At 38.0% G+C, this 21,590-nt stretch overlaps 2 protein-coding genes across 5 annotated transcripts in view; both read right to left on the reverse strand.

The window, feature by feature from the left end:
• LOC104592214 (MUS308 and mammalian DNA polymerase-like protein) overlaps positions 1-11,583 on the reverse strand; it is a 29,324-nt gene extending 17,741 nt beyond the window's left edge. For all 3 annotated transcript variants that reach the window (XM_019196843.2, XM_010251442.3, XM_019196844.2), the window contains exons 1-13: positions 11,301-11,583; positions 10,476-10,930; positions 10,123-10,327; positions 9,064-10,053; positions 8,254-8,318; positions 6,752-6,857; positions 6,475-6,675; positions 4,576-4,776; positions 2,461-2,622; positions 2,095-2,334; positions 1,416-1,628; positions 842-1,192; positions 560-712 (exon numbers count right to left, since the gene is read on the reverse strand). In XM_019196843.2, the coding sequence (XP_019052388.1) occupies positions 560-712; positions 842-1,192; positions 1,416-1,628; positions 2,095-2,334; positions 2,461-2,622; positions 4,576-4,776; positions 6,475-6,675; positions 6,752-6,857; positions 8,254-8,318; positions 9,064-10,053; positions 10,123-10,327; positions 10,476-10,930; positions 11,301-11,336 (3,378 nt within the window). In that variant the 5' untranslated portion in view covers positions 11,337-11,583. The remainder of the gene's footprint in view (positions 1-559; positions 713-841; positions 1,193-1,415; positions 1,629-2,094; positions 2,335-2,460; positions 2,623-4,575; positions 4,777-6,474; positions 6,676-6,751; positions 6,858-8,253; positions 8,319-9,063; positions 10,054-10,122; positions 10,328-10,475; positions 10,931-11,300) is intronic.
• A 2,311-nt stretch (positions 11,584-13,894) lies between these two features.
• LOC104592215 (kinesin-like protein KIN-13B) lies at positions 13,895-21,058 on the reverse strand. 2 transcript variants are annotated; one of them, XM_010251443.3, is made up of 12 exons: positions 20,305-21,058; positions 19,956-20,192; positions 19,051-19,245; positions 18,673-18,780; positions 17,161-17,238; positions 16,980-17,061; positions 16,408-16,567; positions 16,019-16,321; positions 15,320-15,538; positions 14,751-15,231; positions 14,600-14,665; positions 13,895-14,516 (listed from the first exon to the last, which is right to left on the reverse strand). In XM_010251443.3, exons 1-12 carry the CDS (start codon positions 20,467-20,469, stop codon positions 14,340-14,342), a joined length of 2,271 nt encoding a protein of 756 aa, XP_010249745.1. In that variant the 5' UTR covers positions 20,470-21,058; the 3' UTR covers positions 13,895-14,339. The 2 variants fall into 2 exon arrangements, with proteins under 2 accessions (XP_010249745.1, XP_088749849.1); XM_088893723.1 differs by having other exon boundaries at positions 16,408-16,563; positions 16,976-17,061.
• Positions 21,059-21,590: the final 532 nt, after the last annotated feature.

The following is a 21,590-nucleotide window of genomic DNA, read 5'->3' on the forward strand; positions in this document are numbered from 1 at the left end:
ACTTTTATATCTAGTTTTTTATGCTAAATGTCATTTCTCAAGGCTTATGTCTTTCCAAATTTAAATAAAGTTCTAGCATGTACATATTTTTTTTTGTAGCATAATTTGTTAAAACATACCACTCAGCATATTCTATATGACCCAGACTCCAGGTGAGAGGGGACCTATACCAAAATTGAGAAGATTATAATTTTCCATTCGCCACAAGATATGTGCCCTAGTTTCAAAGCTTTCAAAGAGTTCTCTTACTGTCCAAATTTATGTAACAAAGTTCCAAGAAAACTTCAAGCTGATTTTCCCAGTTAATTTACATGCTGATTGGTGTGAGACCCATTATGGCCCTCAACACAAGCTATAACCATTAAGGAACCATCTACCATATGTGTACCATGGTTCAAAGATCAAAAGATGGAGGAACGCTTAGAAAACTAAAGTTCCTGACCATTATGAAAGGAAAAGTTGTCCAATCAGAATAGTTACATCTAGTCGTAAAATATTAACTTGCAATAATCTTATTAAATAAATAAGCTTGTGCATGAAAAAATATATATATCTTTACCTGGTCAAGAGCAGACAATTCCATGAACTTCTCATAATAAAGTTCCCAATCAGGCTCGACCTCAACATTAATGGGAGTAACCAAGTAGACCAAATGTAAATCAGATGCAAGCACAAACCCTTCCCTTGCCCTTGAAAGATCATCCAGCACAATCTATAAAAAAATGTTTAAAATAACTCAAACTAGCAAGAAAAAGAACCATGTTCCTAATTAAGTTAAAAAACATTTACAAGAAACCGATCAAGGAATGATCCAATAGCGAGATGAATAGCATGAATTTACAAGTGATTCTTCTGGGCTGAGAGAACTGCCAAAAGCTGCACGTCCAAGAGGAGTGGTGCTGTACAATTTAGTCTCCTCATTCCATTCAAGAAACTTCCTATGGCATAGCCACCGAAGAGAATCCTGAGCTGATTTAACAACATCTTGAAATGGTTTTGTTGAATTGAGAAGAGTGCACCGAACATATCGATGAATATCACAAGCGGTTTGAACAATCCCACCAGCAACAACCTCCAAAATTGCATGAGTCATTCCATTCTTATCTTCGGAGAGACAAGATTGCAGGGGTGGACAGCAGTCATTAAGAACAGCAATAATTCTTTTTACTTCTTCCGGTTTGCAAATTAATACCTGTTTTTTTTTTGTGTGGTTTGGAGGGTAGGGAGGACAAGAAAGAGACACAAAACCATAAGCTTCTATGGAACTGTATCTAAATTGGGCAGCTATACAAGAGTTCAAAAGTATGGAATGAGCAGCACATTCTTATGCTAGCATACCATCCCCAGAAATTAGTGATAGCTAAAAGGATCAAGAGAAACAAGTCAAGAAGCAATGCAATGAGCAGCAGACATACACTTTCCCCTTTGGAATCTATTCCAGTCCGACCAGCACGACCAGCCATCTGTCTGTACCTTGTCCCATCAATAAAATCACGACCAATTCTGGGTTGTCGGAAAATAACCCTCCTAGCAGGCAAGTTAACACCAGCAGCTAAGGTAGAAGTAGCAGTCAAGACACGTAGAAGACCTTTACGATAGCAGGTTTCAACAATCTCTCTCTCTTCAACCTGTTTCAAAATTAGCCAACTACCTATCATTTATCAAAACAGAACCTATAATCATAAAATGTTTTCCAATGATATAAGGTAAATGCATAACAATCAGTAGCAAGTTTTTAAATATCAATACACCCGATATGCACAAACATGTATATTGGGTGTTTCGAGTGACCAAAAACCTTTTTTTTATTTTTTTTCTTTTCATATTTTTACAAGGGGATCGTTTTTATGTTATTTAACTTTAAAAGAAACTTTTTGAAAATACCTAAAAATAAGCATATCATTGAGCAAAATATACGATACGATATGCCCAATACAGGGCGTACCGCATTGAAATTTTGAATATTGATCAGTGGTGATAGAAACAGTAGCAGCAGCAGTACCAACAGTAGCAGTACTAGCAGTAGTAATGCCAGCAGAAGCGGTAGAAAAGTAGTATTGGCAGTAAAGGGAGGAGGTAAATAAAGCATCCTACCGTTAGACCAGCATGGTGATAAGCAACACCAGAAGGTAGAGTTTCTTCCAATATAGGATCTAAACCCACAGGGCACCTTCGTAGGGCATCAATAGCAGAAGTAATATCAGTGAATTCAGTAAGACCATCACGGATGCCGGCAGAAAATCCCTTCAGGAACTTGGCAACATGCTTCGCTGTTGATTCACACCCTTTGCGACTTGAACAAAATAAAAGCACTGAGTGGCCCTCTTGAACAACCTTCATCAAAGCAAATCTTTATAGTCAATGTTCCAGCATAATCTGTCCTCTTGCAGATGATTTTTTAATTAAGCTGCAGCATAAAATGCAAAATAACAGAAAATGTAAAACACAAGTAGTTGATACCTCATTGCACAATTCTACGATGTGGTCTGGATCTTTACCACCTAAGTTAGCAGTTTTTGGAATTGTCCGCACAGCATCCATTTGTTTGTTAAAAATGGTGTTTCCAACTTTAATATATTCTTCCAGGGGAACAGGACGGAAATCTGTTTGGTATAATGCTGCCTGAGCATACAGTTACTGAATTAGTATGGCCAAATCCGACAACTTTCATCAATATAGCATGATATGGTAATCCAGGTTGCATGAAATGGCACCCCAAATCTAACGAACTAGACTAAGAATTACAATTCAAGAATTAGATCTGTAAACTCAGCAAATTGGGTCACAAGAAGGCTAAAACAAGCCTACTCAAGCACAACAAAGACCAACCATCAATCAGAGACCAAAGCTAGCCACCAATTCCTCAGCCCAAGCACAACCCAACTGGTTCAGTCTACAGGTTGGATCAGGTCAAGTTAAGTTGGCGCATCAGTGGGTTGCTCCACTGCAACCTGGGAAACAACCTCTCTGTATGTGCAGGGGTAAGGCTGCATACATCTATCCCTCCCCAGACCCCGCATTGGTGGGAGCCTTGTGCACTGGGCTGCCCTTTTATAAGCTAATCACATGTGATATTTACAATCTTTTTGAAAATAAAAGCTTCAAAACATAGCACAAAATTTCAAAACCCTTAAAACTGAATCTTCTTAAGACATTATGCAATATTGCAACATTCAAAAACACTTGCACTTTTTTGTTTTGAGAATGTATCAAAGACGTTGAACCAATGGCTGAGCCAAAATGATATTATTATGACCTATGACACTAAATCGGTTGACTCCAAATTGACCCAGCCCAAGTTTCAAACCCTCAAAAAGAACTAGGATCACAAGACAACAAAGTCTACAGCAAGGAAACGGAAAATTAAGTTCTAAAATTCCAAAGTAGTTATTAGGTGGATACAAGATGGAAATAATGGTCCTTTTCTGTTCTCACCACATTAGGGAGGCTACATTTTGGTCTCTAGAATGAACACCTCATCAGATGTATAGAAGATTAGTAGATACATAAGCAGATGTCTTAGCAAAACAGAGAGTTAGCCAGGCAGAAAAATATTGATGCTCTTCCATTCCACGTTTTCTTTTCTTTTCTTGTCTTTTTATTGCAGGTGCACTGAGCCTCTGATCTCCTTGGATCAAGCCACATCATCATGCATTGGAGATCCTTTTGCACTCTGTTGTACTCATGTACTGTTTTTCCTTATCTTTTATAATAGAATCCTGGTCTGTTAAAAACAAAAACAAAAACCAAGAAAAAAAAATCTCTGCCTCTTGCCACCAGATATAGAAGGCCAATAAGAAAAAATCTCATCGTGATGCACTTGGCTGATACTTGATTGTCTAAATAGACAAAAAAATTAGGGCAAAATGAAGCCTTCCACCTTAAAGTGGATGAACGCAAGCATGATATCCTCTTCAGCATTCTTACACATGAAAAACAGGCTTTTCAAATGATACCCTTGAGATTTCAAACATTTAATTCTCAAAATACTTACCATTGACAATAACCAAGCAAAAGCTTCAATTCTTAGAGATAAAGGATTACCCAAATGTCTTTAATTGGAGAATGTTCCACCAGATTTCTATCAAATACTCGAAGATTTGTCACTAAAACCTACATTCTTCCAACCATCTTCCATAGGCTGAATCAGCCTTAGTGTGAGTTTCCCTTCAGCTTAGAGATAGTCAAGATAGAGGAAGATTCCTACATGGTCATTGGCTGGATTCTCTCCTCCTCAAACAGTAATAAATCTGTCCCAGCAATTTATCAGAGTCAAGAAACCCTACATCCTTGCAAGCATATTCCCACAAAAATACATGGCATTTAATAAGTTGTGCCCAACCAGTTCATTTTTGGGCTGGAAATCTGCAAAATCTTTCCAAAAAGAAAAGAACAAAATACAATCATCTAGCACCTAAAATGGGAGCAAGGGACCAAAAGAGAGAAACTCAAAAAAAGGCATGCCAAAATATGGTATAAGGGTAGCCAATATGCTTTATCACATCAAAATCCCCAACTCCACAACTACATGGTGCATTCAGTAGAAAAACTAGGAAAATTTTAACTTTATGTTACCTGAAGCCAGTCAGCTACAGCTGCTACATTTGGCATTGTTGCACTCATTCCAACAATTTGCAATCCATGAGCAGGGTCAGCTTTCCCACTACTTGTACCTGAACTTTCTCCACTACATGAATCTGCATTACCTTCACCAGCTGCATAACGGAGCTTAGTCAACATAAGTTCCAAAAGATAGCCCCTATGTGGATCCCCAACCTGTCAAGTAAATTGATGAATTTGTAAATGTATCTTAGCATGAAAGACATTTATTGAAAACACTCTTAAAGAATCTTCTAATTCTTTGAAGCTCTATAACATAAACTGGAATGCAGGGATATCAGCTGGCATTAGTAAATTATGAAAACGAAAGATATATGAAAGGAAGAAAAAGATAGGAGAAAAAAAAAGAACTACATAATAATCACAGGAAACTATTGCTATCTCCCCCAATCTCACATATCCAACATTTACTTTAAGTATTTAATATTTACTCATACAGAACCTATTTACACAGATATTTCAAATTGGGCTACATATCCATGTCAAATACTTCAATTTCCAGTGAAGATTCCATATCTACAACATAACCATATTCAATCCTTAACATATCTGGTTTGGTAACATAAGCAAAACTCAACAAAATACTGCTGCTTAGGACCTTGTATCATTTGACCTGAAGACTTCAAGAACAACAAGAATTTCGAGTTGCACTGACAAAACCAAAAATCAAGTTCGAAAGGACACATGTGCCTTAGAATTGAAAGATATCCCTTCTGACCAACACTAAGTTGTGGTGGTTTAATATACACCAAACAACTATTTGCTAGAAAATAAATGAAATTAACTATATTTATCTAGCAGTCTTCTTAATAGAAAATGAAAAAAAAAATGTTTTCATGTCAGCTTCAGAGAAAGAGTAGGAGAACAGATTCAAGTAGTTTGAAACACAAGAATTGCAGTGAAGCTTTACTCAAAAATAGCCAACTTCTATCTTGTTTTATAGTGCATCAAACATATCCAAAAATAAAGCAGTTCCAGAAAGATTAACCAATACTTTTAATCAAGAAAGCAAGAGACTTCCATCATGGAAACCTATGAAAGTATAAAATTTTACTCTATTTCATGCAAAAAGAAAAGAAATACTCAAAAGAAAGTAGAAGACCACATGTTACATACATACCAAAGTTTTCAACACGCCAAGGCGAGGCTAGGCGACAGGGGGGCGCCTAGTCGCCTAGGCGATGGATTTTTTTTAAGTAAAAACATGTATCCTAGGGTAGTTCCCTAGGTTTCATAATCATATTTCCTTAATAATATCCATAATTTTCATAAGAAAAGTATAAACTTCATGTTAAAGTATAGAAAATCAACATATTCCAACATATTCATGAGAAGAAAAAGAAGAAAGTTCGAAAAATATAGGGGCTGAACCCCTATTTCTGTTATAGGAAAAGAAGAAAAGAAAAGGTGGAAGAAGAAGAAGAAGAAGAAGAAGAAGAAATTAGTATATAAAAACACAAAATTAATAAAGAAAAAGAAGAAAATTTGTTGATTGGACAACATTTTGTGTTCTTTCTTACTTATTGGTTCAGGTTTTGAAGTCTTTGAGGGTTCAATACAGCATTTAGCAATGTTTGTGTTGATTAAACCCTAACAAATAAGAAAATAACAAAAGGAAATTAATATATAAACACACAAAATGAATATTTTAGTTTAAAAATGTCTATTTTATAATTATAACCTCAAAAAATTAAGAATATAAAAGTTTGTTATAACACGCTGACGCTATAGGAAACTGCTTGGTGATTAGGCGAGGCGAGATTCCAAGGGCGCCTTGTCACCTTGACAACTAAGATACATACATACATACATATATAGAAATATCCATAAGTTCTGGATAGTAAGACAGTATACCATATGCAGTTCATCTATCACAATAATTCCTACTTCAGAAAGACGCCCCTCTTCCAACAATCTGTTAACTAGAGAATTCGCTTTCTCTATTGTGCAGACAGCTATAGACGTATCCTTAGGAAGTGTCCCACCACCTTGGTTTCCATAAAAACCACGTACATGCTTTCCTAGAGTCTCCAGAAGTACCTCCAAATGCTCTGCCTACATCAAATAACAGACAACTTCAGTAGTAAGTAGTGGCTATGGTAACACCAAGAATTTAAAGAGACATGTGTACCTTCTCGGCACAAATCGATACATATGGCAGTACAAGTAATGCCATCCTTCCAGTTGAGATGACACGCCGCAACATCAAGATTTCAGCAACAAAACTTTTACCTGCACTGTGATGAAGTAATTCACATTTTCAGACAGATGTTATGAAAATAAAATGCTTTAGAATGAAAGAATATATGACTTTGCCTATTACTCAAGCAGCTAATAAGTCATTTAAAACCCAAAATGTTCATCAAACTATAACAGAAGCTCAAGCCTGGGTTTATAGTTCAACAAACCAGATTGACTGACATACTGTTTCAAAGTTTTTAGAATGGAAAGTTAGAAAGCAGTCAAAAGCAATCAGAAAAATAAAAGAATAAAAACAAAAGGAGAAAGTATATTTATGACAAGCTCCACAAGCTCTTTTCCGGACCACATTTTGCTACCATAGGAAATTGGGTGGATAAGACAGCTTATACTTCCAAAACCTTAGCACTTTCTATCAGTTGATGAAAAAAACTTGAACGGCTGTAATCTATCAGACTAACATAACATACTTAAAAAAACATATGTGACATGTCTAAAATCTTTCAGCATTTTCCAGAGTAAAACCCAGCCATTTTGATCAGAAGAATTGTTTGAGCTTATAGTTACAGCAGTGGTGGTGGCTGCTTTTTGCATGGACCCAAATGGTGACATCAAGCTATTCAAGCCAAATAGTTCCACAGCTCAACCACCATAATTGAAAGGTTTTTGACTTAAAGGGGTGTTGAGGCCCTAGTTAGTTTGGGGGTCTGCCAACCTAGTAAAGACTTAAGAAGCCTGTTGATAGTTTAAACAGTTAAACTGTACAGTCTCCAATTCAGCTTTTAAAACATTTCCCCAATAAAACTATAATATTTCCAAATATAGGTAAAACTGACAGCAAAAAGAAGAAGAAACAATGTCAAACATAGCAAATAATGCATATCATCCAACAAGGGGAACAATCAGAAAAGAAATTTTCGATAGAAATGTTGGCCATGTTAACAAAAGTAACCAAGGAGATACTACCCTGAAAACAAAGAAACACAAATCAAGCCATAAACAAACTACACTACAAAAGGAGTGTGCGCCTTTTGAAAGGGGTGCACCTAGGACGTGGGTGAGGCGCATACCCCAAAATGCCCCTCACCTATGTGCCTAGGCGCGCCTCATCACTGTGATATCCAAAAGAATATAATTGGTAACAAGAACGCCAAAGTGGCAAAATGCATAAGCAGGTCAGCTAATACTATGGCTGATTCTTTGGCCAAACAGGGGGTTTCCAGGGAGGATCTTTTTTTGTGCTACATTGTAACTTGTTCTAGTATATTGGAAAGTTGTATTTAACTAGCTTGGAAAGGTTGCATCTCGTGCCTCTCCTTGGGGACATTGTACTATTTAACATTGCTGATTAATAAATTTCTTTCAATTATCAAAAAAAAAAAGACCAAAGTGGCAAAATTCAAGATGAACTACACTTAATTTTATAAGTAATACCTTGTGGAGGCACAATAAACAAGGTTTCTTCTCTGCAACACACCATCCACCTGAAGGCAGTCAACCTAAAAAAAAGACAATGTTAAATAGATTGTAAATATTTTGAACAGAAAGCATATTGAACCATAACTAGAAAATAAATTAAACAAGTTATGATGCTACAACTTGATGCTTAGACTTAAGCAGGCAAGAACCTAAATGATGTAAATAACAGGGAAGGCAAGGTTATTCAGCTTAACATCAATAAATACTAAATGGACGTATGGAACCTAGAAAAGCAGATATCCAACCTATTTGCTTTCCAATAGAATAAAATTCAAATGAAAGTCTGCAGGCCTGATGAATTAAAAAAGAAAAGACAAAAGAAGGGAAAATGAAGTCTAATGAAAGATGATGCAAACTTACCATTACATGAAGAGTGCATAAGAAATAAGAGGGAATGCAGGAGAGGGTGAAAGGAAGGAGGAATGGAAGTGTAAAGAGAGGAAGAACCATTTCCTGTCCCATGTTCTAGCCCTACAGCGTACTTCATCTGCATAACCCCCACATGACATTGAGCATGATATCAAGGTGTTTATTTTTAGAGAGGCAAGAAAAAATTGATTTGAAATTTCAAATCTCTAGAAGGTAAGCACACAAATCAACAATGGAAGAATATTTTCCTTTGTAAAAAAAATAATATTGAAAGCTATCCAAACAGAAGAAAAGCTATGTCATGCTTGTCTTAACTCCAAGGTTTTAGCAAATGCAACAGAGAGAAAGCCTAACAGGATAAGGTAGACAGACTTCAACTAAAATTTCACTACTTACCTGCCAAGGGTATAGTTTTGAAATGCCTCTTTTTCTGTAAACATGGCATAGCTCAGAAGGAAGCCAATTTTTCAGGTCTAAACAATCTTTCAGTGGAATAGAACTGGATGGTGTACTAGTGGCATCATATTTGCAGCGATTGGCTTTTTGCCTTTCACAAGATGTAATGCTGTTATTCTCTTGACCCAAAAGAACCCTCTCGTTTTTGGCTTCTGGCAGGATAGTAGTCACATCTTGAATATGAGATAACTCTCTATTGACAGTTGAAGATGGCACACCAAGATCCATATTCAAGGAAACAGGAAAAGATCTGGTTTCACCCTCAGAGGTAAGCCTTCCATTTCTTTGAGCTTTAGAATGAGACAGAATCTTTGTGCTCTCTGGGGCCTTGTCAATTATTGAACCACTATGACATTGTTCATTATCTTTATGTGTAATACTAGTCCCACTATCCGTGGAACATTGATGGGGAGAATTGTCATTCAGGTTCCTGTCCTCATGCAGGAAGTCAAGATGCTTAACAGGCAATGGGGAGACTTCTTTATCAGGAACTACAACAGGATATTCAACAATTTCTTTGGCATGCTTTTTTTCTGATTCCAAAGAACATTCAAGATCCAAATGCCTGGATTTGCTGTTACCCTCATCGAATTTGGCCTTGAACCTTACATCACACAATCCATCTCTCAAATTGCATGTGTTCTTTTGCCCATTATGGCTACTGATGTCATTAGTTTCTTCAGCAACCTGCACTGAATTTTTACCAACTGGAGCAAATAAACCATCAGCTACTTGGATTGCTTCATTCCAGAATGCTTCTCCAGGAGAAAAGATGGAGCTTCCTCGTGCTGAATTAGGTGTTTCACGAGTACATGCATTACTGGTTGATGCATCAGGTGTATGGCATGATACCATGTTTGGGTTTGGTTTGGGTGTTTTGTTGCATTTTCTCAGGCTTCCACGGACCTCAATGGGAATATTACCACTTATCTGCAGAAAATTTCACCACAATCAACAAAAACATATTATAGAGCTAAAATTGAGAATGTTCTCACTTACATCATATTCTCCAGAATGTCCAAGCATAGCATCTCCAGGTTTGGAACAAGCATTTTTAGCATCTAATTGGGACCGGTCCTGGGTGGAAAGACATTGCTTCTTGGTCAATGACTTACCCTCTATCTCTATAAGAGATGGGCTACTTAATCTCTTGTGGACATTCAATTTCGGATCTGATGCTGAATTTACACTTGACGAAGGTTCACTGCAAAGACAAGGAAAACATCCCAAGATTAAACAAAGATGCATATGTAGAGAAAAATCAGGAGGTAATGTTTAATCAATAATACTAATGATTTTGATAAACATTAATAAAAGAAATCATTTGAATGTTCTTTTTTATAAGCCTGTACCGGCAATACAAAGACAAAAAGTCGGCTGCAAACTGTTTGAGTTCATGATTATCCGGGCCAGGTGAGGAGGCTCCTATTGTATCCTCCACAGAGGCATGAGCTGAAATGCCAAGCGCTTTAGAACAAACCAACGGTGTCACTTTAGAAACCTCTCCAAGGAGCTCACCCGTTTGTCCACACTCCTTGGGTGATAAAAGGGATTCTTTCCGTGTAACTTCTGAAGATAAATTAGTCTCCAACGTCAACTTCTTTTTAACCGTATCTTGCCATGACGATGCACTGCAATCTGCTGATGCAGTCCGGACAAGAGAACTATCGTCCTGAGAATTCACGAGGAAGTTGTCCAAAGTACCTTTGGCACCAGGGGAGCTATTCGACGCAATTCTTGCATCCTTAGCAGTTCTCCCCGACTTTACACTGGGTGACAAAGGCTTCTTTTTCCTCGAAGAGAAAAACTGCACGTAGTAGCCATTCAGAGAAATGAGAAAAGAATGAAGAAGAAATAGACCAGCCAAAGCCTAAAAAATCATGTCTTTACAAAATTTTAAACTAAGCATTGTGTATGCTCGAAAGATCAAAAGTTTGCAATCAAATACTGAATTTTTCGACGAACTAAAAAAAATTCTTCGATAATCAAGAAAATTAGAAGTCGCAATAATACAAGCGCTCGTAAAGATAACAAACTAGATATCCCTTAAATGAATGATTTACGAGAAGGCTCTCCAGAAAAACAAAAAATCAAAAGAAGAATGCCAAAACAGAAAAAGGGGGACGTTCCGGAGATCTAGGGTTTGTGTTGTGGGAGAAGAAAGATTAGAATGAAACCTGATCAATGCGCGTCCGAGGCGAACCAGACGCCATTATCGACGAGACGTCTCGGGCGAGTCCCGAACTCTAGTCTCTAGCTCAAGAGTCTCGTAGAGATTGTCTCAGGCATGGAGGTCCCAGTGCGACCGTTTTGGATCCGAAAAAAAACCCGCCAAGCAAGCTTTTCTACAATTGCAGAGGAGAATGCAGGAACAATGGCGATTGGCGAAAGGGGGAAAGATACGATGTGAGAGAGAAACAGTGCTTCAAAGTTCAAAGTTCAAATTTTGGTGTGGGAAAAGGTCTTGGGCGCTTGGCATCGCAGCTACATTCTTTGGTGGGAAATCGGAACTGGCGAACCGCCCAAGTGACATGGATCGTCTTATGGGCCCATAGAAGACCCACAAACAAGCCACAACTATTATGCGTGCTGAGAAACGCAGAGGCCTAGAGCCACCATGAAAGGGATCCAACTCCAACCAAAGCACTGTTGAAATAGCAAAAGCTTAACATAATAGCATTTATGCCTCGACCAGAGTAATTTGGTTGCATTATAAACTTGGTTAGGGGTGTCAATTGGACTGGATTTGGTCCAATCCCCTCCGGTCCGATATGAATCCATTACAGATGGACCAGGTCTATTCCAATCGGATGAATACTTTGGATTAATTTGGATTGGTCCAATTCAATGTCTGGACTGTCCAATCTGTTCAAATTGGTTTTAATTTAGATTGGTTCCAACCCAATTCAATGTCTGGACTGTGCCGTATCCTTGTCTTCTAACAATGGACCAGATATTAGTTCAATCCGACCCATTTTAATATAAATCATTATGGATGGATCAGGTCCACTCCAATCCAATAAATACTTTAGACTGTTAAGTCTGGACTGCCCAATTCAATATGTCTTATTGGTCCATCCAATCCATCCAAATTGATTTTTATTTGGACAGAGTCCACCCCAAAACTGATTCTTGACACCCCTAAATGGGTGAATTGGGGGATCATCCCCAAAGCATGTGCAAAACAAGAAGCTAGTAGCTGGGAAGAAATTGAAGATTCTTGAATGATTGAAATTGGAGTGAAAATTATATTTAACAGATGTAGAAATAACTATAATAAGTGATAAAATAAGACAAAGTAAACTAAGACAATTTGATCACATGTGTAGAAGACTATTAACAGCACCAAAAAGAACTTATGTAATCAGTTGCAAGTTAAAATGGCTAGAAGGAACAGGGGTAGACCAAAAAGGACATGCATCAAAGTAGAAAGATATGACTCAACCTCATAACTATGGCAACAAAGAGAACATAATGGTAAAACAAGATTCATGTTTTTTTTTTTTTGGAACTTACCCGTATATAATTGGAACAAGCACATTAATGATGATGGTGATGATAATGATAATGGTGATGACAATGATGATGGTCTCTACCATAGTGCAGTTGTGACAAAAATTCATAAATACGGATGCATTTGCAAAGTAACAAGTTTCAATGACTGTGTTTGGTTTGAAAGAAAAGGTAGGGTAATGAAGGGAAAGGATTTATGCATTTTTTATTTTGAACATACACATATAATTGGGGGGAACAAGACATTGATGTTGATGATTGTATCTGCACGGTGTTGCTGATGTGTGGGTTGGAAGCACCGTTTTCTAAGAAAACAGTGTTTTTTTTTTTTTTCTGTTTGGAAATGTTGCTGCCAAGTAAGAAGTTTCCTAGAGCAAAAGCAATACTTTCTGTTTGGTACCAGTGCTCCATATATGTTTTCAGCACTGGTACTCATTATATGAAATCTACATCATGCCCTCGTTGGCAGCAACAAGCTGCAACCTGAGAAAACGTCAAATCCAGCGTTGCACCAAACCACGCCTTCTCGATATCCAAGACGTGGCTCAGAGCACTGTTTTTTATGGAAAAACGGTTCCAAACATATTGGCGTTTCCTGAAGCACCGTTTTTTCCGATATGACACTGATGTATCACCGTTTTCTGGAGCAATGGCATCGATGCCAAACAGACACTTAGTCACAAGTTAAATCTGCGCCCTTTCCCTACCTTTTATTTCAAACCAAACACAGCTTAAAAACCTACTCATAAGAGAAGAAAATTAAACAGAAGATGTCACTGCTACCTTCACCAACCATCTCTTGATAACTCACTATGACCATCATGCAGTTAGTTCATGGTTTCATTTGTATGATGCAAGAAAAAAGTGGGGCTATCGCAGGCGTTCTAGATCCAACTGTTCAAATGTTTGGCTTTTTCATCACCTTAAAATCTTTTATATATGTGTTTGGTTCGAAAGAAAAGATGGGGAAAGGTAGGGAAACGTGCATTAGTTGAAGTTTCAGCTAGCAATGTTACTCGAAGAAAAGCTCCAATACGTGGAACGGATTTGGCATTGAGGCAAGGAGAATGTATACATGGCGATGGAAAACCAATGAATTAAATAGAGAATCAGAGATAATTTTAGGAGTGCGCTCTGAGCTTTCATTAAGTCATTGCATGGCAAGCTTTGCCTTCATAAATAGTACTTGTATGTATCTCGTGATGATGTCTAGTTTCTTCCGACTGAACCTTTCAAGCAACAAGTATGAAATATGAACTACCGACTCAAACCAGAAAGAAATTTGCTTAATATCAGAGTGCTAATAATATTTGCTTTATCAAACAATTATACAGACAAGGATCTTTACAAAGAAGATTTCAATCAGCATAAATCCATATACTAGTTCCCAACAACTCACAAAAAAGAAAAAGAATTAAAGAGAGAACCAGATCCTCTCACTCCATAAAACTGCAACCTATAAAACCTGATACCACATATCGTCCAAGGAAAATCACCAACAAGCAACTCATCTGAGCAGTGAAGCCCCATATTTCAACAGCAACAGATGGCTACTCGCGACTGCAGATGTGGCGCACCTGCATCACCAAACCCACCAACGGGGCATTCTGGCAAGTCCCCATATAATGTGTATATTCTGCACTAATATGATGCAAAACGCCAAACCTAATAAGAAGTGACTCCAATCATCACCCCGTATGAAATCAGATCCCAGAAGACACCAACACATTGTATTCATTCAGACGCCTCTGGAAATTAGCCAAGCGGGTCTGCAACTGCAAAATTCCTGCAGCCTTCTGAGTAAGAATAGTGTTCAATCTGGAGATGTAATCATCCAGCTGATTTCCCGGTTGTTCTGCTTCCACCAAGAGCTTCATTTCCTATAACAAACAAATAAATATTAGACCATCAATTATCATCATCTCAGAGAGATAGGATCGGATGATAAAGCATATTGGCTAACCTCTCGAACAATATCTAATGTCTCTTCCACCTGTCTCCGGTGAGCGCCAACAAGATCTTCCTCTTCCTAAAATCATGAATCGTATGTTCAACATGTCAGAGAAATGAGACCCAAATAAATAGATAATATATCACATTATCGATGCTTTTACCTCTAATAGAGCATTCAGATCATCATCGGAATGTGAATTGTTAGAATCAACACCTGGAATATCCTTCCATTTCATCAGACTATCGCTATTCCTGACCTTATCCTCGGCAGTTGAGATCTGGTACTTCTCCATCTTTCCATTCTTCTTTCGCACTGGCTTCTCCTGCTCATAGAATTCATCAGGCAAATCAAAATCTTCAGCACGGGTGCCACCCCGACCACCTCTCTGATCGTTTGGGAAATCAAAATCCTCCCTCCCACTAGGTACTCTATCCATGTTGAAAGGAGGAGAAGTTTCCTTTTCAAACTGTTTTGACCATCCAAATCTGTTGGTTTCATTGGGAACATCAGAGACATTACTATCAAAAGTTGTAACCGTCGGTAGAACTGAAGATAAGGGCAATGCAGTTGACTCTCTTGGGTTTAATGCTGACGACAAAGGATCCTTTTTGGAGTTGTTCCCTTTTGAAAGGCTCTTAACCCTGGTAAGTAAACATTTATTAGACATGCAGGAAGTAAAAAAGGTGTAACACCATGCAAACTCCTATATCTTAGATTATCAATTGTCACCTGTCAGCATATCTTAATGTATTCAGGGTATGTTCACATGATCCTGAGTTTGGTGAAATGCAAGATATCATAACAGTTCGTGAGTCGCCAACAAAAGAATCTCGAAGAACTTCCGTCAGTTTACTCCCTCTGAAAGGAATATGCCCTTGGTCATTGTCAAGTGCTCGAATGCATTCCTTCAATGCAAGTAAACTTTTATTTATCTCAGCACCTTCCATTCTGCACCAAGAAGTATACAGGTCCAGCAAATTAGGGACAAGCCTACCAAAAAATTATCAAGGGAATTCAAGGACAAAATAGCATTCTACCACCGTCAGGGCAAATTAAGTAGTACATGGAGGAGGGAAAGACCCACAAAGGGATGCGCTCCAACCCTCCAACTGTGTTATTTGGCAAATTCCACTAACTTGGATAAACCCACTAGACCTCACAATTATTTTAGAATAGCCACCAACAATTTTTTCAAGAGATTCAACCTAGAATATTTGGTTAAGAAAATAGATTGGGTATGATTTCTTCTATCATCCACCTAGATCTGTGACCTACCAAACACAAAGTCCTACACCCAACATGTGCATTACATGCACCACCATGCATTTGGTATGCCTTGTCAGCAAGACACTTGGGATCAAATCTTGCCTACCTGGCTACCCCCCCCCCTCCCCGAAAAAAGAAGACATCAAAAAAGAAATCAAATACCTTGTCTGCTTGTCATTATCAGTGGTATCTGCACCTCGCTCACTTCCAGCAAGATCTATGAAGGAGAGTTTGCCAACCACCCGGGCAGGCTTCGATTCACTTCCATCGACTGACCTCTTGATAGCAAGTTGCAGTATGGCATGCGAGCGGGAAGACTCCTCATTAGCACCAGTTGTACCTGTACTTCTAGTAGCATTTCCTTTCTCGATAAACTCCCTGATTGTCTCCACATTAGATACTCGGTATTCTTGCAAACCCACAATGCACACTTGCTGCTTACCATCCTCTCTCATACAAAGCTTTCTGCAAAAGCAACGAATCAGGTGAAGAAAATAAACCTCCGGAGTGTGAAAACTTTCCAAACTAATTACTGAAAACTTAAAACTAACCTCCGGTCATTAAGGAGATCAAAAAGTTTCCCACCATATATCTCAAAGAAACTCACAAACAACTGAAAACCTTGGTTCCGGTATGTATGGTGCATTAATCTCAATATGTCCTGGGATGCCTTAAGTGGCAATGGTTGCATAGTATAAGTTTTCCCACTCCCTGAATGAGGAAAGAGACAATGAAATCAAGCTTATCTATGACAAATGTCAGCTGTGCTTATAACAACTTCAATTTTGGAAAAATATCTGTATCTCATTTTAATTCAACAAAGAAATTCATAGGCAAGTTCTACATAATCCACAACTAAAAAATTCAACAAATAGTCAAAATAAATATCTTCAAATTGAGGGGAAAAGGAGAACATGAACATGAGTAAACATAAGCAGATAAGCAAGAAAGTGGGAACAGAAGCCATACATGTACATATTGCACAGAATGGGAGCAATAGATTGTAACTATACACTATTCCAAACGGAAAAAATAGGAGAGCCTCATCAGTTTGAAAATTATTGAAAAGAAAGTTTCCTAAAGTATTAAACATGAACCAGACTTGAGATACTCAAGCACTTGCCTGTTTGCCCATAAGCAAAACAAGTTGCTTTTGTTCGCTGGAAAATAATTGGAACAATGGGTTCCACTGTCTCGCGATATACCTACAGATAAAGAACAGAAAAGAAAATACCATAAGATCAAATTTTTAGGTATCAAGCAAGATAATGGGCAATGTCCTGCAGTTTTTGTCTTGCACTCACTTCATCATTTGAAACCTGTTCGTTCAACACTGCATCAAAGACAAATTCATGCTTCTCAACATACTCGGTAAGATCAACCTGCAGAAAATAATAAATTAGGATATGGAAGAGATTTTTTTATCTGAATAAGAATCTTGATACTATGAAGGAGAGATACAAATAAGCTATGAAAATTATCAAAAAACAATAAGCAAAACAAAAGAAATTAAGCCCAATCATAATTTTTCCAATGGTCATAAGAAGGCCAGTATTGAAGCATTGGGGGAGATCACTTTCCCATATGCAAATACATGTTCAGAGGGTGACAGTGAGACCCAATAGTAATCTTTTGAAGCCACATTCATTCACATGGAAAAGCAGGCACACCAAGCAAACAAGAGTAACATTCTGAAGATGAAGATTTAAAAAGTTCATTGCAGCAAGCAATTAAGTCATTTTAAATGCAAACATGTAAACAGAAGCCAATCAGACCAACTTATTATTTCTGGCACTTGTACTCTGACAGTCACCATTACTGTAAAATCATGCAGGTGGTAAACAATACGTAAATGAACATGCAATATTAGAGTTGCCAACATCAAAATGAATTAAGTTGGAGTACATCAAACGCATTTCCATAAAGTAAACAATATAATACAATTGTTTCAACACTATAAAAAGAAAATCTTATATGCATGAAAAACTTCAAATCTAGAGTAGAACTAGAACATATGGAAATTTAGAGAAGTGAAGTGGGTGCATGTAGAAAAGAGAAGTACATGGTACAAGGAGTAACTTTTGATAAGAAATAAAAGAAACCCATGACTCTGTAAATAGCATATCAGCATCCAATGCCCTAAGTAATTAAAATCTTTACTTCCCTACAAACTACCTATTTTTTTCCATTAAAGTATACTATCACCAAATCAACTACAAAGATATTTTTCAGCTAAAAAAGGATGAAAGTTGTAGGAATTAAAAGAATGAGAAGTGATGCTAACTATTTTCAACAATTCACCATTGTGCAAAGATTATGAAGTATGTCAGGACTAGACAAGAATGCAGATAATTAAAAAAAAAAAAAAACACTAATGGGTACAGAGAGTAATAAACAAGATATACATGCATTGAGTAAAGAAAGAACTGTCCAGACAATATAAAATATAAAATGTGTAACAAGAAAATGCGTAAAAACAAAACAAACAACTAGAATACTTTTATTAGATCCCTTCCCATCATGAGAATTCATGCACATATCAACTAAAAAAATGTGAACTACATAAGACAAACATGTTTCAAATATGCATATTTCAGAATATTATTTAGTACGCCCACTCATGGCAGGGGTAACATTTCAGACTCTCAAATAACAGACAATGCAACAAACAGTTGGGTAAGGTTGCAATTCCAATTTCAATCAATTCAATTTTTTTCCAGGTTGCATTTTCTGGGTCTTCAACAGGATAACATCCAGGCTGAGCATAGATGGAAATCTCAATTACTGATAAGCAAACCCACCAACTAGGAACTCACCTTGAGTTTAGTCTCATGAACTGTAAGAGAGTTGGAACTCGAATCTATGGTTATTATGTCTTCCTCTTTCTTTGCCATTTCCTTTTTATTAAGTGGCCTCTTGCGCACCTGCATTTGTATAGTATCTTTCATTGACATGTCACTAAAGTTGTAGCTAAAGCCAATTCACTCATGCAAAACAGATAAATATGATAGATCCATTATTCTGATGCAGAAGTAGCCACCTGATGATGTGAATTTAGTTGAAAGTTCATAAGATTCCTACGTTCATCTAGCTGACTCTCCTATTTGCTTAGGGAATTCAATTTTCTATAACATTTTTCTCACCAAGCCCTTGAACAGACTAAAATAAGAACATCAGAGCAGCAAAGAACATACCACAACTTTGATCTTGGCAACAGAAGAGGCCTTCTCCTTATCAGCTGTAAAGCTTTTAAGTAGATTGTTCTCTGGCAAACCACGAGCTCTGGTTGTTTGTTTGTTGGTGGAAAGATAAGGCTCGGAATCATCAAAGCTTCTTCCACGAACAGAATGGTAAAGGGAAGAACCATCATATAGGCCAGGAACTGGCATCTGCCCGTGGTATTAAATAAAAAATCAGCATATCACCAATTTTACAGTGGAACTTGCAAAACTCAAATGGCCACAAAAGAATGTCATATTTAAAGAAGGAATTATAAACCTGAATGCACATCGATCATTCAACCAAACCTGATATGCATTCTTTGGGTAGAATTTGATCCTACCCGACAACTTAAGGTTTGAGTACAGGTGCTCTCCATCAACTTTCAATGACATGACGTGATTGAATCAATCAAATATAAGTCAGAAAAAAAGGAAATTAGAGTTGATAATTTGCACTGCCATTTGGCAATCAAATCCAACAAATTCAAGACCTACAAGTATCAAAGTAACTTTACCTATCAAAAAAAAATACGAGTATCAAAATAACTAAAGCTGAGACTCCCTTGATATGAAAAACAAGAAAACCAAGAGAGGAAATCTGATAGGTGGAACTTCAGAAAGAACAAATTATCAAGGGAAAAAACTGAATTACAGTTTCAATTTACCGGAGAGAGAGAGGGAGAGGGAGAGAGAGATAGAGAGAGAGAGAGAGAGCAGGATACAGAAATAGTGCATTAAGTAAAACAAGACATCCAATTACAGATGGTATATGAAGTAAAACCCGTTATCCAATCAGCATTCAAGATAACATTGTACAAACACCAAACTGCTCGTAATCGCGCGGAAAACTTAGTTCATAAGGCAAAAAAGAGACTCACATCTGGAAGTAGCTCAGTATCGAAGGAATGCAGATCCAAGATCCCAGGGCTGAGCTCGCTTGGCGACACATGATCTTCGCCGTTCTTCCTCAAGCTGGATGACCGCGAGTTAACAGGAGGAGTCGAAGGCTCCGAGAAGAGCTCGTTCACTCCAGTAACACTCCTCTGCAAATTCCGATACATCTTCGACCCCTGAACTCCTCCACCTCCACCGCCGCCGCCATAATAACCATAGTCCTGTTCACAGTCCAACAACAAAGGAAGGATAAAAAAACCAACAATCGGCACCCAAAACTTCAATTTTTCGACACAATGCATGTCGAAATAAGAGAACAAAAAGATCAAAAACCTGTAAACCAGGTAAAGTCGCGTTAGACGATTGAAGATGCTGAAGACCAGCAGATTGAAGCCATCTTCCATTAGACGAAGAATCTAAGAAATTGTCCGAGTACTGACGCTGGTGATGAACGGTCGAAGTACCAGATCTCTGCATCTGCCTACCAACTGCATTCATCTCTCTGGTCTCACCTTTTCGATCCGATTAGGGTTCCGAATAGAACTTCCGTCTATCGTAAGTCAATCCCAGCCCGTAATTTTTCAAAAAGCCCACGCCTCGGATAACCGCACAGTAACAAATATTTCAAATTTTAAACTATTAAAAACAAATCTCTGATAGATAAGGATAAAAAAATGACACACACGCGAGAGAAAGAGAGAGAGGGAGCGGAGGGAGCTCCGATTTTCAGAGAATGGATTTTTTTTTGTGGTATGAACTTTTGATAGAAGCTGCAATGGAGGTTGTTGAGTTGTTTTGAAAAAAACAGTAAAATAAATTTTGGATCGAATCAGCAGAAGCGAGAAAAAGAAATGGATTTTAAACTTTGAAACGAAGACCGGGGCAACCCTTGAGTTTTGAGTTGAAGTCGTATTTAGATGACTTGAGAGAGAGAGAGAGAGAGAGAGAGAGGAGAGGTGTACGAGTTGATAAAAACACGTGTGAACAAAATCTGGCGCGTGTGTAACACTATAGCCTGCTCAAGGTTACTTTACTTCATGGGGAAATATTCCCAATGCAACGTTGCAAAAGACTGTTAGATCGGTGTGGGCACAAGTCGATCTCGCCGGAGATATAAAAACGACGAGTACCCGGGTCCCATCTCCCATGGTGCCTACCTTGTTTGTAATCACGTGGTGGGCCCGGCTCGTTCACCCCATTCTCTGTCGCTTTTCATATCTGATGGAATAAATGCAAAATCTGTAGAAACGCTTGGATCGGAACCTTCTGTGCCGTAGATCTGCGCCGCAACGGACGAGATTCCAGTCCAGTATATAAAAAGCTACGAGTCTATGGTCGCCTATAGACTATACATGTACTGATTGAACGCAGCTCCCACTCACGTCAGACAAATCATTCAAATTTCGTGAGCGAGAGGGCGTTTCTGAATTTGATATGTTGCGGACGTGGTGTGATTTCATATGTAAGACAAACCAGAATCACAAAGCCATGTATGGTCTACAGGACTACTGGATTTTATCCGGGGTCCTATGAACTATACGCAAATAGGATCTACCGTCCACGTGTTCCGGGTATGCGACCTGGATTGGAATCTGGTCCCACTTGTAAGATATCCGTCT

This window comes from Nelumbo nucifera, chromosome 8, assembly GCF_055504915.1.
Source record: "Nelumbo nucifera cultivar China Antique chromosome 8, China Antique-T2T, whole genome shotgun sequence".
Lineage (NCBI taxonomy): Eukaryota > Viridiplantae > Streptophyta > Magnoliopsida > Proteales > Nelumbonaceae > Nelumbo > Nelumbo nucifera.